General features: G+C 59.7%; 1 protein-coding gene across 3 annotated transcripts in view; it reads left to right on the top strand.

Annotated features, from left to right (window-relative positions):
• Positions 1–16709, top strand: part of GSE1 (Gse1 coiled-coil protein) — a 66372-nt gene extending 49663 nt beyond the window's left edge. For 2 of the 3 annotated variants that reach the window (XM_017816341.1, XM_017816339.1), the window contains exons 2-16: positions 2028–2246; positions 5711–5910; positions 7381–7562; positions 7696–7893; positions 8114–8305; positions 8764–9086; positions 9493–9817; positions 11493–12073; positions 12674–12786; positions 13146–13416; positions 13541–13663; positions 13798–14169; positions 14751–15032; positions 15409–15512; positions 16249–16709. In XM_017816341.1, coding sequence (XP_017671830.1) covers positions 2030–2246; positions 5711–5910; positions 7381–7562; positions 7696–7893; positions 8114–8305; positions 8764–9086; positions 9493–9817; positions 11493–12073; positions 12674–12786; positions 13146–13416; positions 13541–13663; positions 13798–14169; positions 14751–15032; positions 15409–15512; positions 16249–16383 — 3618 coding nt within the window. In that variant the 5' untranslated portion in view covers positions 2028–2029 and the 3' untranslated portion in view covers positions 16384–16709. The remainder of the gene's footprint in view (positions 1–2027; positions 2247–5710; positions 5911–7380; positions 7563–7695; positions 7894–8113; positions 8306–8763; positions 9087–9492; positions 9818–11492; positions 12074–12673; positions 12787–13145; positions 13417–13540; positions 13664–13797; positions 14170–14750; positions 15033–15408; positions 15513–16248) is intronic. The other variant, XM_017816340.1, reaches the window with a different exon arrangement.
• The last annotated feature ends 163 nt before the right edge of the window (positions 16710–16872 follow it).

Below are 16872 nucleotides of genomic sequence, written 5' to 3'. Positions count from 1 at the left end.
CTGGGGGGCACTGGGAAGTGGTTGGGGATTGCAAAGCTGTGCCCGGGGGTTGTGGGGCTGTGCTGGAAGAATGCAGGGATGTGCCCAGGCTGTGCCTGGGGGATGTGGGACGATGCCTATGGAATGTGGGGCAGTGCCCAGGGCATGCAGGGCTGTGCCCAAGGGTGTGGGGCTGTGCCTGTGAGCTGTGGGGTAATACTTGGGAGACGTGGGGCCGTGCTTGGGGAATTCAGGAGTGCAGCCAAGAGAATGCCAGGCAGTGCCTGGGGGTGCAAGGCTGTGCCTGGGGGGTGCAGGATTGTGCCCAGGGGGTGTGGGGCAGTTCCTGGAGGATGTGGGGCAGTGCCCAGGGGGTGCAGGACTGTGCCCAAGTACATGGGGCTGTGCCTGAGAGCTTTGGGGCAGTGCCTGGAGGATGCAGGGCTGTGCCAAGGCGATGCCAGGCAGTGCCTGGATGATACAGGATTGTGCCTGGGGGATGTAGGGCAGTGCTCAGGGCATGCAGGGCAGCGCCCAGGGAGTTCAGGCTGTGCCTGGGGTGCTGCATCCCCTTTGTATGGTGCATGGGTGCCTGGTGGGGCAGGTATATCCCCGTGCCTTGCTCCTGGGGGGACACCAAGGACTCATCCGGGAGTCCACAAGCTGAAGCAGAGCCCGGGGTGCCGGTGCAGAGCCTGGGGGTGCCGGGGCCAGGCTGGCGTGGCGGGTTGGCTTCCCAGCTGTTCTGGTAATGAATTTACATGAGCCGAGCGTGTCGACAAGGCGGCAGTCAATGGCTGAGAGCACCGGAGTTAATAAATGCTTGTATAATGAGGGCAGAGGGGAACGTGCCGCCGCGCCGGCCGCCTCTCCTGGGGCCGGGGGGCAAAGATTAATCAACGCTGAGTGCCACTCGTGCCCCCCCGGCTCCCGCAGCGCCCGGCGCTCTACCCAGCCAGCCGCTGCCACGGGATGCTCCGGTGTCTCCCGCGGTTATGCTCTACCCACCCACCCTCTATCATGGGATTCTCCAGGTGTTCTGGCGTCATCAATGCCTCCAGCTGCCTCCAGCCCCACTGGGAGTTGGGGAGCTGCCCCGCGACCCTCCCCCACCATCCGCCTGCCCACCTGGGAGCTGGGCTAATTTTAGGCTGGTGTTAATGAAGCTGCTCGGTGAAGTCTATTTTAAGGACCCTGACATCAGCAGTTGCTGTTTCAGGAGGTGGAGAGCCCTGGAGCAACTGGTGTGACAGCTCGGGGGACACGAGGTGGGCTGCACCTTCCTGCTCAGCTCCTGAACCCCCAGTTTTGGGGGTCACTGTGCCCTGTAGCACCTTGGTGCTTAGGAGTGCAACGAAGGGGATTTCGGGGGGCTGTGGTGAGGATTTGAAGGTGCATTTTGAGGAGCTGGGGGTGCTGTGGTACAGATTTGGGGGTACAGTGCTGGAGTTTTGGGGTGCAGTGCTGGGGATCCATGGATGCAGTAATGGGGATTTGGGGGTGCAATGCTGAGGATCCAGGGATGGAATGGTGGGGATTTGGGGGTGCAATGTTGTAGATACAGGAATGAAATATTGGTGATTCAGGGATGCAGTGATGGGAATTTGGGGGTGCAATATTGGGGATCCAGGGATGCAGATTAGGGATTTGAGAGTGCAGTGCTGAGCATCCAGGGATACGGTGTGGGGATTTAGGGGTGCAATGGTGGCAATTAGGGGTTGCAGCAGTGGTGCTTTGGGTTTTGGCAGTACCATGAAAGTCAGAGGACTGCTTTGCTCTCATCACCTCCATCAGGATGCTGAAGTCCCTGTGTCCCTCTGCCTTACCGTGGGGCCCCACTGAGCCCCCTTGCTCCATTATCCAGGGATTCAGTGGGGCCATGGGATGCCCCCATTGCCTGAACTCGGGGTGCATTTTGGGGTGGTGAACCAGAGGGAAGGTCTTGCTCATCCCACTAGTTGTTCCAGCTCTGGGGGCGGAGGGGGGGTGGAATTGAGGATCCACTCTCCAGGTTAGGCCCTGTCTAACCCGGGCTCTCTCATTCACAGGCATGAGCCATGAGCCGAAGTCGCCGTCCCTAGGAATGCTCTCCACTGCCACCCGCACCACCGCCACCGTCAGCCCCCTCACCCCGTCCCCCCTCAACGGCTCCATCGTCCCCAATGGCAGCCCTGCAGCCAGCAGCACTTTGTCCGTCCAGGCAGCACCTTCCTCCAGCTTCGCCGCCGCTCTCCGCAAGCTCGCCAAGCAAGCCGAGGAGCCCCGAGGTAGGGACAGGGACAGGGGACAGGGGGGTGACAAACACCAGTGCCTTTCCCCCCGCCACCACCCGGGAGCTGGTGTTTTCTTGCCATTTCCCAACTAATGTCTTTCCCCGGCGCCGTGTCTCGAGGGGGCAATTTAGAAATTCAGTCCAGCCAGAGTAATCCAAATGCCGGATCACTCACCATAGCCTGGGAGAAAGCCCGGGAGAGAGCAGTGTGGGGGGAAAAACAGCCCTGCTCCCTCTCACCGTGCTTCACCCAAATGCTGTTTCTTTCCAGAGGTTCCTCAAATTTGCTCCTTCCTCAAATTCCATGACTAAACAGCAAATTTGAGCTCACCAGGACGTCCCCGTCCCTTGTCACCCATATCCTCCATCACGCCCCCCTCTCTGCTCAGATGTGGGGTGATGGGATGTGAGGTGGTTCTGGAGCACCACGTGGTCCCCACTGCCACAGGGAGCATGTCCCATGGGAATTGCCAGGGCTGTCCCACATACAGAAGGGGAGGCAGCCAGTCCCCAGGCTGTGAAGTGTTTCACCAGGAGGCTGCTGGCATCATCAGTTTGGGATGAAATAGCATTTATCCGTGGCATTTGTGTTGGTGGGTGCTCCCCTTGGGTCACTGCCCTTCACCCGGGCACTTTGATCCCTGGAGAAGACACTCAACCCCTTTGCAAGGGATTTTTAGCAAGGTCTTTTTGGAAGACCCTCTTTAAAAGACCCTTTTAACAAGGCCCTGTTGGGACAAGCCTTTTTCCAAGACCATTTTTTCAAGGCTCTATTTGGGAAACCCTTTTTTTAGAAGGACCGTCTGCAAGACCCTCCTCGTAGCCCCCCACCAGCCCCCAAAAGCCCCATCACAGGCATGACCTGAAGCATCAGCTGCTCCCAAGGAAGCATGTGGGGACACCAGGTCCCTGTGAACTGAGGGGACCATGTCTTGGTGATGTTTCATCCTTGCTGGGAACTCCTGGTTCTCCCCAGCTGCCTCCTCTGGAACCCATCTGCTTCCTTTGGGGCAATCGACTGAGTTTGGGGGATTATTTTGCTTTTTCTTCCCCCCCAGCACCCCACAGCTCATGCCCTCCCAATACTGCTCAGCCCATTCCAAAGCACGTCATCAGGTTTGGGCATGGATTTCATGGCACTGGGGAGAAGCAGTAACATTCCCTTTGGATTTGCCCTTAACACATACATAGTTTGTTTGCAAAACCCCCTGCCCTCGCCCATCTGGGTGCCCCAAGTGGCTCATCCTGGAGGTTTTTAATTGGTGTGGGTTTGGGGGTGTGCTGGGAAGGAGGTTTTTCTCCATGCAATGGCTTTTAGCACCAGGAAATTAATGGCTTTGCACCAAAATCCTCACCCACTTCCCACAACAGGAGATACTCACCCCTCTTCCCTTCCCACTGTGGGAGATGCTTTGCCATAGTAGTTGCCAGCTATGGGGTGATGCCAACAAGATCCACCCAAGATTACTGTCTTTTTTCTGGCTTTATGGACTCACAGTTCTGCTGGGGCATCTGTTAGGGATGTCCCACTGTTCCACAGCGTCCCAAACTGCTGGGGCTCATCCTAACCGACCCCATCCCAGCAAAGCCCCATGAAACCGCCACCTGCCCAGGGGCTCCTTCCAGCAAAGCCCCACGAAGCCACTGCCTGCCCGGGGGCTGCTGCGTCTTGTCCTGCCCCAGGCTGTCCGCAGGGTGGGTTTTATTCCACCCTCCCTTCCCTCCTTTTTTCACTGTTCTCCGTCAGGGTCTCAGCTGTTAATTACATTTGCCTGTCAGCCCGGGCTGCTAATCTGCTATCACGGAGCGGGAAGCGGGAGGTCAGAAAACAAAGGTGACACCATCACACTGTGCCTCTTGTCATCTCCAATCCAGATTAGTTTCATTGACTAACTCCTGGCTGAATACCACCAGTTAATTATAACGATCACAAACCCTCCCGTTTAAAGCCACACAGCGAGAATTAAGGTTCTGAAGTAAGACTTTAGCTTCATTAATTGCCGGGCTCATTGTGATGGTATTGATTGTTAACGCTATCGCGTGGTGAGTAATGGCTTCCCAGCTCAGAGGGGATTAGGCTGCTAATTGTTGTTGGCCTTGCGCTGACAAGATAGACTTCAGTGGGTGTCAAATCCGTGTGGCGGCCTCCTTTGTCGGGGACAGCCTTTCTCCTTCCCCCAGCCTTGCTGCTCTTCAAATGAAAGCGATTCGGAGCGACTCAGGAATAATTAATACAGGAGGGCGGCCGGCAGTGGGATGCTCCGCTTGGCCTCTGCTCCGCCGAGCATCCTTCCCGCTGAGAATCCTTCTGGAGCATCCTTCCCAGCCAGCATCCTTCCTGCTGCCTGGGGATGCTCCTGCCTCCCTGTGGCATTCCTGACCTTGCTTCTTCCTGGTGTTCCACTGTCACAAGGATGGCGAGGGGATGGAGGTGGGTTGCAGGGTCACAGGGTGAGGGAGCAGCTGCTGGCACTCTCGGGGGAGCTGGCTGGTGTGCCCACAGGGCAAGGAGCTGGCATGCACACTCAGGGGAGTGGGCTTGCACACCTGAAAGTTGAGGAGACACCTTGCACACTCAGGGGAGCCAAGGCCACTCTGAGTGCCAGGCTCAGTGCCAGAGGGAGCATCGCTGTCAGCTCTCTGATGGCATCCTGTGGTGACCATGGGCCACTCCTCACTCTCCAAAGGCTGATCCCTGCTGGTATGCCAGAATCCTCCCCCTGACCCAGACTCCAGGCTGGAGGGAGCAGGGTTTGGGGGGTCAGAGCCCCCCAGGCCGCCTGGCTGGGTTTGAGGATTGGACAGCATTCCATGGAGCAGACACCAGGCACCGTGTGCCCTGGTTAATGTGGAATTTGTATTTCTGCTCCATCTCTGCTTTTCCCGCTTTCTGCTTTAACTCCATTTCCATTTTTCCATTTGGAAATATGGCCAGCATCCCTGGGGTGGGGATAATGTAAAATACAGATGTATTATGCAAATAAGGCCAAAGCTTTGCTCAAGGGTTTTGGGGAGTCACTCCATCCCAGTGTCTCCGGGTACCCTGGCTTGTGCATAGAAACTTTTGCAGCTGGATTAAGGAGTCTTTGGGTTCAGCTTGGGAAGATGTGGCTATCTGGGGTTGTCATCTCATTGGTGTCACTTGTGCCAAGGGGCTTTATGAGACTAGTGGGATTGGAAGCCCCTATTAGGGAGAAAGAGGGTACCCATCCCACTATGTGGGGTGAAGCGCTTTTGCACCAGTGGGAACCTACCTTGGTACAGGCTCCCTGGGAACCCCAGGATGGGAGGATGAGGGTCCAGTCTGGGCATCTGGTGGGATGCTGACCACCCTGCGAGCATCCCTGGTCCCTGCAGTGGGGCATCCTGTCAGGAGTGCTCTGTCGTTTTCGGAGGGTGCTTTCATCTGGCTAACTGCTGTGTTTTCCCAACTCATTTTAATTTTTTATTTAATTTCAGGGTCCTCACTAAGCAGCGAGTCGTCCCCAGTCTCCTCGCCAGCCACCAACCACAGCTCCCCTGCCAGCACCCCCAAACGTGGCCCCATGGGCCCCATCATCGTGCCCCCGGGGGGGCACAGCGTGCCCAGCACGCCGCCCGTCGTCACCATCGCCCCAACCAAGACGGTCAACGGGGTCTGGAGGAGCGAGGGCAGACAGGTATGGCTGTGTTTGTTGGGTGCCCAGCCCCCTCAAAGGTTGGAGGGTGTGATTGTGATCTGCGCTGCTCCTGAGGGATCACAGGGCTGCCCCCCACTATGTCCCTTCTCCTCCCCGTGGTGTCCCCGAGCTGCTGTAGTCACCGGGGCTGCCATGTCCCCGCGCTGCCATGATTCCTGGGCTGCCATCATCCCCGGGCTGCCATCCGGAGGGGAGCTCGAGGAAGAAGGAAGCGCGGGGAGGGGGGGAGCGACTAATTAAGAAGCATCGTTAGTGGTTCTCCTCTCCTCCGCATGCTACAAGCAGATTCCCGGGGGGATTATGCCACTTGGAAAGACTAATTAAACCACAAAGCGGAGAGAGGCAAGGGTAGGGGATGCAAAACGCCGAGGGCGGGGGAGGAAAATAAATGGAACTCGATCGCCGGGCGCTCAATGGGGTGTGTGGGGTGTCCGGGTGCTCCCCACCCCCGTGTCCCCCCCGTGTCCCCCCCGTGCCGCCTCTCCCCGGCGCGGGGGTAACCGAGCGTGGTTATTGTGTGGCAGAGCCGCGCTCGCAGCGTGACGCCCTGAGACGGGAGGTAATTGGAGCAGAGCCTGGCACGCACAATGAGCCTGCTCCGTGCAGGCGGCAGAGGTGGCGGGGAGGGGGGGACACGGCGCCCTTTGTGCCGGCCGTGGTGACCTTGGGGCTGTCCCTAATGGCTGGGGACCTGCGACTTGCCCTGGAGGGTCTGGGGTGCGGGATGGGATGGGATGGGACGGGGAGGGATGGACAGGGTGGGGGATGCTGTGGGTGTTGCCATCCTCCTGCTGAGCTGCTAAACACAGAAGGTGCAATGAAATAGAATCAATTTTAAACCCAGCCTTGCCTTGCTGGGGGCCCCCCCTTAAGTGTCAGACCATGCAGGCTCCCTTGTCACCCCAAGTGGTCCCCATTGCTGGGGGGTGCCTCCACAGCTGGAGGGAGAGACCGTCCTGGCACTGGGGATGGGAGCTGATGGGAGACGGCTGGGGCCCCATGTCAGGGTGGGGGTGTTGATGCCAGAGGGGAGCTGGGAGGATTCCAGGCTGACCCCTGGGTTATGGCTGTTATCAAAGCCCGGCTGGATTTCCCCTGCCTGTGTCCTCCCCGGATGATTAATAGCTCTGGAGAACAAAGCAGCCCATAAATCTCCAGGCAGGTAATGGGTGTCCTGCCCTCAGCTCTTCTCAGGCTTCAGCACCCCCTTTCCCACTTATGCCCCCCTAGTGTAGCCCCCCAGACCCTAACACCCCTCCAGCTGCACTTCCAAAGCCTAGATGCAGGAGAATGCTCTGATGGAACTGGTGCCAATCAGGGAACCCTCTGAGCACACTGGGAACCCACTGGGGGTCTCTGGGTAGGGACACAGCAGGGACACTCCATCCTTGTGGGATCTCTGCCATCCCCTAATGCCCACCTTGGCATTCCTGCCCCTTTGCCTTCCAGCAGGAAGCAGGGTCACGAGGCAGCAGCAGCAGCGCCGGCCGCGAGCGCCTCATCTCGGAGCCCCCACTCACACAGGAGAAAGCAGGGGGTCCCACCGTCCCCTCCCACCTCCTGGGGACACCCTACTCCTTCGGGCTGCCCCCCAGCTCCGTGGTCCAGGACTCCCGCTTCCCACCTCTCAAGTGAGTCTGGTCGGAATGAATGGAGGGTGGGGGGTTGCAGGATGCAGGTGTCCCCTGCGAGCTCTTGTCCCATCCTGGGGAGTCACATCTCCCCAGGGGGGCAGGAATGGTGACCATCTCCCTACCCCCCCAGCCTGCAGCGGCCGGTCCACCACGTGGTGCCTCCCAGCGCAGTCACCGAGGATTACCTGCGGAGCTTCCGTCCCTACCACACGGCCGAGGACCTCCGCATGTCCTCCCTGCCGCCCCTCGGCCTCGACCCGGCCACCGCCGCCGCCTACTACCACCCCAGCTACCTTACACATCACCCCTTCCCACATCCTGCCTTCAGGTGGGCACCTCAGGACCTCGGGATCCCAGGGAAATGCTGGAGGAGGAGCCTTGTGGGCTGGGGAACTGGGAGAGTGATCCACAAAGGATGTTTGGGCTGCACCGGGGGGCATTTTGAGGCTCTCTCAACACCTTCTCCCAGCAGAAGGCGGCCCCCATCCAGCTTCCACGTGGGGAACTGGGGGGTTCTTTGGCCCTGCTGAGCATCCCTGTCTTCCCAGGATGGACGAGTCTTACTGCCTGTCGGCACTGCGGTCTCCCTTCTACCCGCTGCCAGCGCCGGGCTCGCTGCCACCCCTGCACCCCTCGGCCATGCACCTGCACCTCTCGGGGGTGCGGTACCCCCCCGAGCTCTCCCACTCCTCCCTCTCCGCCCTCCAGTCCGAGCGCATCTCCAGCCTCGCTGCCGAGAGGTACAGAAGGGCTGATGGGTGGGGGTGATGGTTTTGAGGTGCTCCAGGGGATGCTGATAGGTGACCAGGGGTGGGTTTGGGGTGCTCCAGGGGATGCTGACAGGTGTCTGGGGGTTGGCTGGGGGTGCTCCAGGGGCACTGAGAGGCAGCTGGGGGTTTTGGGGTGTTCCAGAGAATGCTGACAGGAAGCTGGGGATTTGGGGGTGTTCCAGAGGATGCTGACAAGTGACTGGGGGTGGTTTGAGGGTGCTCCAGGGGATTCTGACAGATGACCAAGGGTTGTTTGGAGGTGCTTTGGGGAAAATGTGCACATCTGGGAGTGCTCCAGGGAATGCTGACAGGCACGGGGTGGGGCTTGGGGGTGTTCTGGGGGATGGTGACAGGCATCTGGAGGTGGGTTTGGGGTGCTCCAGTGGATGTTTGGGGTTGGTGCTTTTCTTATGGGCTTTTCTTTGCAGGCTGCAAATGGATGAAGAGCTGCGGCAGCGGGAGCGGGAACGGGAACGGGAGCGGGAGAAGGAGCGGGAGCGAGAAGCCGACCGGGAGCGGGAGAAGGAGCGGGAACGGGAGCGGGAACGTGAAAAGGAGCTGGAACGCGAGCGGGAAAAGGAGCGGGAGCGGGAGCTGGAGAGGCAGCGGGAGCGTGCCCGGGAGAAGGAGCTGAGCATGGTGAAAGCCATGGAGGGGCCCTTCCTCCCCGTGGCAGAGCTGCACGGGCTGCGGGGGCACCCGGCCGAGGAGCGGGGCAAACCAGTGGAGCCGCTGGCACCCGGCAGACCAGGTAACATCCCCATGGGTGGCACTGGATGAGTTGCTGCCTTTGGCACAGCTTGCCTTGGTCCCCTCTCCCCTCCAGATGGCAAAGCCATGGCGGTCGGTGGCCCTGGGAGGTGGCTGGGGATGGAGCTGGGCTCTCCTGGCTGCCAGCTTGCTTTGCCAAGAGCCCAGCTGCAGTGGCTCGGAGCAGCAGCACGGTGCCTGTGCCATCTGACTCGGTCTGGGTGGTACCTTGCCCAGTGCCGTGCATGCTGGCTGTGAGAGGGCAGCACCCTTTGCTGAGCTCCAGCCCCACAGCTCTGGATCCCTCCTGCCCACAGGGGTGCTCACCCCCAAATTCCCTGATAGCCACCCATGGGTATCCCACTCTTTCCCTGCCCTGACTCTCCATCACCCCTTTTCCAACACAGACAAACTCAAGGACTCGGTACTGCCGACGCCGAAGCCCATCCAGCACCCCCTGCACCCACCACCGGGCTCCCACCACCCAGTTCCCAGCCTCATCCCCAACCACAGCGTGTTCCCACTGCCAGGGAGCAGTGCGGCCACGGCGCTGCTCATCCACCGCACCAACGAGGAGGAGAAGTGGCTGGCCCGGCAGCGCCGGCTGCGCCAGGAGAAGGAGGATCGGCAGTCCCAAGTCTCGGAGTTCCGGCAACAAGTACTGGAGCAGCACCTGGACATGGGGCGTGTCCCAAGCCAGCCTGAGCCCGAGCACCGGCCTGAGCATCCCAGGTAGGGATGATGCCAGCCCTGCTCCAGGGATGGAGATTCCCCCTAAAACTGAGCTGCGTTTTCCCATGTTGCAGCTTTCTTTGCTGTAGTATCCATATCTTAAACTGGGGAGGGACTCTGGACAAGGGTATGGAATGATAGGACAAGGGGGAATGGCTTTAAATGGAAAGAGGGCAGGTTTAGATTAGATATTGGGAAAAAATTCTTCCCTGTCAGAGTGGTGAGGCTCTGGCACAGGTTGCCCAGAGAAGCCCCATCCCTGGAAGCGTTCAAGGCCAGGTTGGACAGGGCTTGGAGCAACCTGGTCTAGTGGAAGGTGTCCCTGCCCATGGCAGGGGGTGGAATAAGATGAGATTTAAGGTCCCGTCATCGCAAAGCACTGAACCATTCCATGGTGCTGTGATATGATGATCTGTAAGTTTTCCCCCCTAACCCATGGCTGTACCCACAGAGTTGTAGGTAGCTCTACCCCCTTCCCAGGTATCCATCACCCCACTGCTGCACCCCTTGCTCCTCACACATCCCTGTGAGCCAAAGCCATGGTGTCCAGGCTGGCACCAGCAGGTCCCTGCCAGGCGGTGCCAGCCAGGCCGGCTGTGCTGGCAGCATCCAGCATTCCCGGTGCCCGACATCTGCGCGGCGGCAGGCGACGAGCCCGGGAGGTGGCCGGGGGCCAGCGGCGAGTGGCCAGGTGCTGCCCAGCCACCGGCACCGCTAATTGCATCTCCCCCCTTCCCGTGCAGCGGAGCCAGACACTGGGATGCCTCGTTTAGGGGGCACCTGTGCCGAGCCTGGGCAGTTTGGGGGGGCAGCAGAGCGTGCCTGCACCCCTTGGTTGATTGACAGGGGCTGGCTCACCCCCGTTGCTGAGCGCTTAAGCAGTGCGGGCTCATCCAGCCAGCTCTGCCGCCTGCTCCCTTTGTTATTTTTGGGTATCCAGGGGATTAGTGCGGCTCATCAAGGATAATAAGGAGCGGATCATGGGGCGGCACAAAGGCGAGTGCCCGCTGCAGGCTCCTTTCCCCATCCGCTCCTCCCACCCCAATGGGAGAGGAGGCAGCAAGGTCACCCCGAAACACCTGCAGCCGGGGATGCTCCATTCCCATCCTTATCCCACATCCAGTGGGGAGGGAGAGGGACTGATCTCAGAGGGCAGGTGGTGCTCTCCGCCGGCGGTGACACGATGGAGGCGGTGACACGATGGCGGCTGAGCTGAACCCGCTGCTCCGTGTGCGGAGCTCCAGGGCGCTGGAGCGGAAAAGCGTTAAATGCACAGCTTGGGCACATGAAATATTTATCCCGCTAACGGGCTGGCTCCGGCTCTGGCTGTCAGAGAAGGGCTGCACCAGGGCACTGCCCTGGCTACCGGGGCTGTGCCAGGACTAGTGGATCTCTTGTCCCCACGTGGGGGTCAAACCTGGGGTCTCCTGCCTGGCACCCTGGAGATGCAGCCACATCCCTGCCCAATCCTCCCATGCACAGCCTTAACTCTGCTGACATCCCTCAGGTTGGTGGCACAGGAGGGGACAAGTGTGGCAGCCCCACATGCAGAAACCCTTCTGGGCAGCCCTAACTGGCATATTTCTTCCCTAAAATCCCCTGGCGCTGGAGTGCTGCCAGCTCTCCAGTGGCAGTGCTGGCTCCTCACCTCTCCGGTCCTTTCGTCTCCCTGCAGGACCGGATCAAGCCGCCACGAGCCAAGCAGCCGGGAGCCAGGGCAGCACTTCGGTGGGCCCCCACCACTCATCTCCCCCAAACCTCAGCACCACCCTGTCACCACATCCCTCTGGAACCCCGTCTCGCTGATGGAGAACCCCCCTGATCCCCCGCGGCGCCTCCCTGAGCCCCATGCCCTCCACAGCCACCCGTCCCCCTTCGAGCCTAGCCGTCAGGGCATCCCGCTGGTGAAGGTGGAGAGGGTCTTCTGCCCCGAGAAGCTGGAGGAGGGGGCAAGGAAGAGGGATGTTCTGGAGAAATATCCCCCGGGACGGGAGCCCGGTGCCCCAGAGCACGGGGGCTTCACCCACACCCCCTTCCTAGCTGAGCTGGAAAAGTCCACTCAGAGCATCCTGAGCCAGCAGAGACCCCCGGCCACCCCCTTCCCTGAGGCCACCAAGCCCAGCTCGCCCTACCGGCCCCCCCAGCCCCGCGCCCAGGACCCCATGTACATCTACGACGAGTTCGTGCAGCAGCACCGCAGGCTGGTCAGCAAACTGGACCTGGAGGAGCGCCGGCGGCGGGAGGCCCGGGAGAAAGGTGAGGGACCGGGGATGCCGCCACTGGCACCAGGACCTGGTGACGGGGGAGCGGCCGGGGGGTCTCCCAGGGATGCCACCACTCCCGCATCCGAGCGGCTCGGTAAACCCTCCGCTCTAGACGTGCCCAATTAATAAATGATGAACTGAGGCTAATAAGTGGGTTTTAAATATTAATAGGACTGCGCGAGCAAGGAGAACAGTGGTGAGGAGGAGATGGAGTGCTTGTGGGGGGCTGGTGTTGCTCTCCCCCCTCCATTGGGTTGTGGGGCTCAGCCACAGCCTCCCCCTGGCCCTGCCCCATTGACCCCTTGCCACCCATCCCATAGTGGTGCCAAGCGGGGACACAGGGGCAGGCGATGCCCACCAAGGTCCCATGGCTGCTGGAGGGGGGACAGGGCTCCATTGAGTTGCACCTCTCATCCTGCTGGGCCTCACACTGGACCCCCACTGCTCCTCCCTGGCATCCCACCTCACTGCACCAGCACCCTGATGCACCCCCATCCCCAGTGGGGTCCCAATGAGTTCCAGAAGATTTCCTGGGATCCCAGAAGGTCCCTATGGTGTCCCCAGTCTCAGGGCAGCCTCTCCCCATCCCCAGGGTACTACTACGACCTGGACGACTCCTGTGACGACAGCGATGAGGAGGAGGTGCGGGCCCATCTCCGCTGTGTGGCCGAGCAGCCCCCGCTGAAGCTGGACACGTCCTCTGAGGTACTGATGGCACTTCCTGTCCCCTCCTGGTCCCCCCGTCCCTCCATGTTCTCTGGAGGAGCAGCCCCTCCTCAGCACCAGCTCCCAGTGTTGTGCTGAAGCCACCATCTTCAGCTGCCTGCAGAGGCACTGGAGGGTTAGGGATAGGGATGGGGATGGCGATGGAGGTAGGGAATGGAGATGAGAATGGGGATGGGGATGAGGAGAGGGATTGGAATGGGGATGAGGGTAGGGATGAGGATGAGGATGGAAACAGGAATGAAGATGAGGATGGGAATGGGGATGAGGATGAGGATGGAGATGAGGATGGGGATTGTTCCGGGGATGACCCTGCTCTGCTCTCCCCCTTGTCGCCCCAGAAGCTGGAGTTCCTGCAGCTCTTCGGCCTCACCACGCAGCAGCAGAAGGAGGAACTGCTGAGCCAGAAGCGGCGCAAACGCCGGCGGATGCTGCGGGAGCGGAGCCCTTCGCCGCCCACGGTGCAGAACAAGCGCCGCACGCCCTCCCCGCACCTCCCGCTCTCCACCCGCTACAGCCCCGACGAGATGAACAACAGCCCCAACTTCGAGGAGAAGAAGCGCTTCCTCACCATCTTCAACCTCACGCACATCAGCGCCGAGAAGAGGAAAGGTAACAGCCATGCCCCGCGCACGCCCGGGGCCGGGCCCCGCTCCCTGGTTTGGGGGTGCCATGGAGGGGTCCTGCCTGGGCCCGTGAGCTTGCTCTGCTGAGCAGAGGCTACACTAAACCTCAGCTTCCCATGCCGCAGACAAGGAGAAGCTGGTGGAGATGCTCCAGGCCATGAAGCAGAAGACCACACCGGCTGCTGTGGTGGTGAAGAGCTCCCCGCGGGACAGCCCTAATGCCCTGACCACTGGTAAGCACCCCAAGTCCTTCCCTGGCTCTTGGCCGGCTGGGAGCATCCCCTTCCTGCTGTGATGAGGGCCACAACTTTGCCTTGATGGGCACACGGAGTCTTGACTGCAGCTGTTGCTCCTCCTCTTCCCAAAGAGCCACCGGTGCCGCCGCTGCTGCTGGATCCGGATAAACCCGTGGGCATTGCTGTCTCCGTGCCGGAGGTGCCAAAGACGGGGGAGTCTGGCAGGTTAGACCAGCTGAGACCCCAGGACCTACCGAGAGCCAAGGAGTTGGGCACTGCACTGGCGGAGAAGCCCCGGCTGAGCGATGGGCACCCCGGGAAGAAGGCACTGAGCATCCTCAGCTATGTCAGGGGTCCCCTGCCCAAGGACATCCCGGTGCCACTGTCCCACAGCATGAACGGCAAGAGCAAGCCCTGGGAGCCCTTCATTGCCGAGGAGTTTGCCCATCAGTTCCACGAGTCAGTGCTGCAGTCCACGCAGAAGGCATTGCAGAAGCACAAAGGTAACGGGAAGCACAGATCACAAAATCCCAGGATCACTGAGGTTGGAAAAGGTCTCTGAGATCACTGAGTCCAGCCTGTGACTGATCCCCACCTTGTCACCCAGCCCAGAGCACTGAGTGCCATTTCCAGTTGTTCCTTGGACACCTCCAGGGATGGGGACTCCACCACCTCCCTGGGCAGGCCTTTCCAGTATTTAGTAACCCTTTCAGTAAATTCTTCCTGATGTTCAGAAAAAAAAGTAGGAAGCTAGCTGGGTGCCACTGCTATAGCACCTTGTTGTCCCACCACCAGGGTTCGTCACCAGCAACCTTGTTGCTGGAGCATCCCCAGAGCTCATTTATGAAGCTGACAACAAGGTGCTGGGATAACCCAACTCCAACCCCCCCAAACTCATTGAATTCAATGAGTGAGATAAATAAAGCTACTGCAGTGCATGGGGAGTGATGAAACCCCATGAAAAACGCTGTAGCCCCCCAAAAGTCCTGGTAGGGAATTAAAGCCTTGAGAGGAGCATCCCTCTTGGAGGGCAGCACTGGGGGGCGCAGGGAATGGGCAGGGGGCTGACTCTGGTTGCCCACAGGGGGGACGGCGGCGCTGACGGCGGAGCAGAACCACAAGCTTGACGCCTCCATCCACTACAACATCCCAGAGCTCCAGGCGTCCACCCGCCTGGCCGGGCCCCCCCACAACGGCACGGCCGAGGGGCCCCTGGCCCACCGGGCACTGCCCCCACTGCCCCGTGACTCGGCCTCCGAGGAAGAGGACGAGGAGGAGGAGGAGGAGGAAGAGGAGGAAGACTACCCCAGGCCCAAGTGGCAAGGGATCGAGGCAATTTTTGAAGCTTACCAGGAACATATAGAAGGTAGGGGGGCGGGGTGGGCCACGGAGGGTAAACCCCAACTTTGTGCCTCTGTTTCCCCTCGGGGGCATCTCTGGTTCTCGCTGGGATGGGCTGGGGAAGCACTGGTGGATCTCCAGCACTGCAGGAGCAGCATGAAAGTGACAGGCACTGGTGAAAAGTGATCTATATGTGAAAAATCAGTGTATTCACGGCTGTCCAGCATCCTCCCAGCGGGACCCAGAGGTTCCCTGTGGGCAGTGCAGGGGCTGGGGATGCTCTGGGGTGCTGGGGGCAATCACTGCTGGCTGGGCAGAGCCTTGATCAGGGCTGGCATCCTCTGTGCCAGGCCTGGAGCCAGAGGAGCCGGTGCTCAGCCCCTCTCCCTTGGATCTTGCAGAACAAAACCTGGAGCGCCAAGTGCTGCAGACGCAGTGCCGGCGGCTGGAGGCCCAGCACTACAGCCTGAGCCTGACGGCGGAGCAGCTGTCGCACAGCATGGCGGTGAGTGGGCACGGGCACCCCGTCCTCCTGGGCTCTGAGGGCTGCCCAGTCCTCCTGGGCATCTGGCCTCTGCGGGGTCCTCAATCCTCCTGGGCACTGGGCTTCTGAGAGGGACCCGTCCCTGAGGCACCCGATCCTCCTGTAGCACATCCATCCCTGCAGTGCCCATCTCTGCAGTGCTGCAGTGCCCATTCCCTGAAGTGCCCCATCCCTCGTAGTGCCCCCTACCCTATTCCCCTCACCCTATGCCACAGGCAACCACATTCCCCTTGGGGCATCCAGGCAAGTCCAGAACTCCACAAGGGATCCCAATCGCTGCAGTGCCCAATCCCTACAGTACTCATCCCTGCAGTGCCTTTTCCCTGCAGTGCACCATTACCTTCAGTGTCCATCCCTTTGCAGTGCCCATCCCTGCACTGCCCCTTCCCTGCACTGCCCCATCCCCTGCAGTTCCCATTCCCTGCAGTGCCCATCCCTGCGGTATCCAAACCCTGCAGTGCCCATCCCTGCACTGCCCCTTCCCTGCACTGCCCCATCCCCTGCGGTTCCCATTCCCTGCAGTGCCCATCCCTGCACTGCCTCTTCCCTGCACTGCCCCATCCCCTGCTGTGTCCCAAACTTTGCACTGCCCATCCCCTGCAGTGCCCTCACCCTATTCTCGAGGCACCCCACATCCACTGCTGCACGAGCACTCCCTGCTGCCCTCTGACCATTCCCTGTCCCTGGCTGCCCACAGGAGCTGAGGACCCAGAAGCAGAAGATGGTGTCGGAGCGGGAACGCCTGCAAGCCGAGCTGGATCACCTGCGGAAGTGCCTTGCCTTGCCTGCAATGCAGTGGTCTAGGGGTTATTTCAAGGGGTATCCCAGGTGACGCTCCTTGGGCCAGGCCGAACATATAGTCTAGAAATAATAATCTATTTTATTACCTTGAATATTTAATATTTTTCACTGGGAGGTTTGAAGCTAAAAAAATAAAATTGAAAAAAAAAAAAAAAAGAACATTAATAATAAAAAAAAAAAAAAAAAAAGAAGAAATAAATAAATAAATAAACGGAGAATGTGCCATGCATGAAGCAAAGGAGCACGGGAGCCGGGGAGCCCATCCCACGGCCAGCAGCCCCCAGCCTGTCCCCTCCTCTGGGGAGGGCCACGGCGCTGCAGCCCCCCCCCCTCCACCCACCCACACTTTATAACGCTCATTTTTTTGTTGGTTCTTTTGGTTTTTTTTTTAAAAAAAAAAAAAAAAAATAAAAAAAAAAAAAAAAAAATTAAAAAAAAAAAAAAAAACATTAAAAAAAAAAAAAAAAAAAAAAAAAAGAAGAAATAAATAAATAAATAAACGGAGAATGTGCCATGCATG

The sequence above is a fragment of the Lepidothrix coronata genome, unplaced genomic scaffold (genome assembly GCF_001604755.1).
Source record: "Lepidothrix coronata isolate B3197 unplaced genomic scaffold, Lepidothrix_coronata-1.0 Scaffold54, whole genome shotgun sequence".
Lineage (NCBI taxonomy): Eukaryota > Metazoa > Chordata > Aves > Passeriformes > Pipridae > Lepidothrix > Lepidothrix coronata.
Note: the sequence above shows the minus strand (reverse complement) of the source record. Positions and strands in the feature narration are given on the sequence as shown.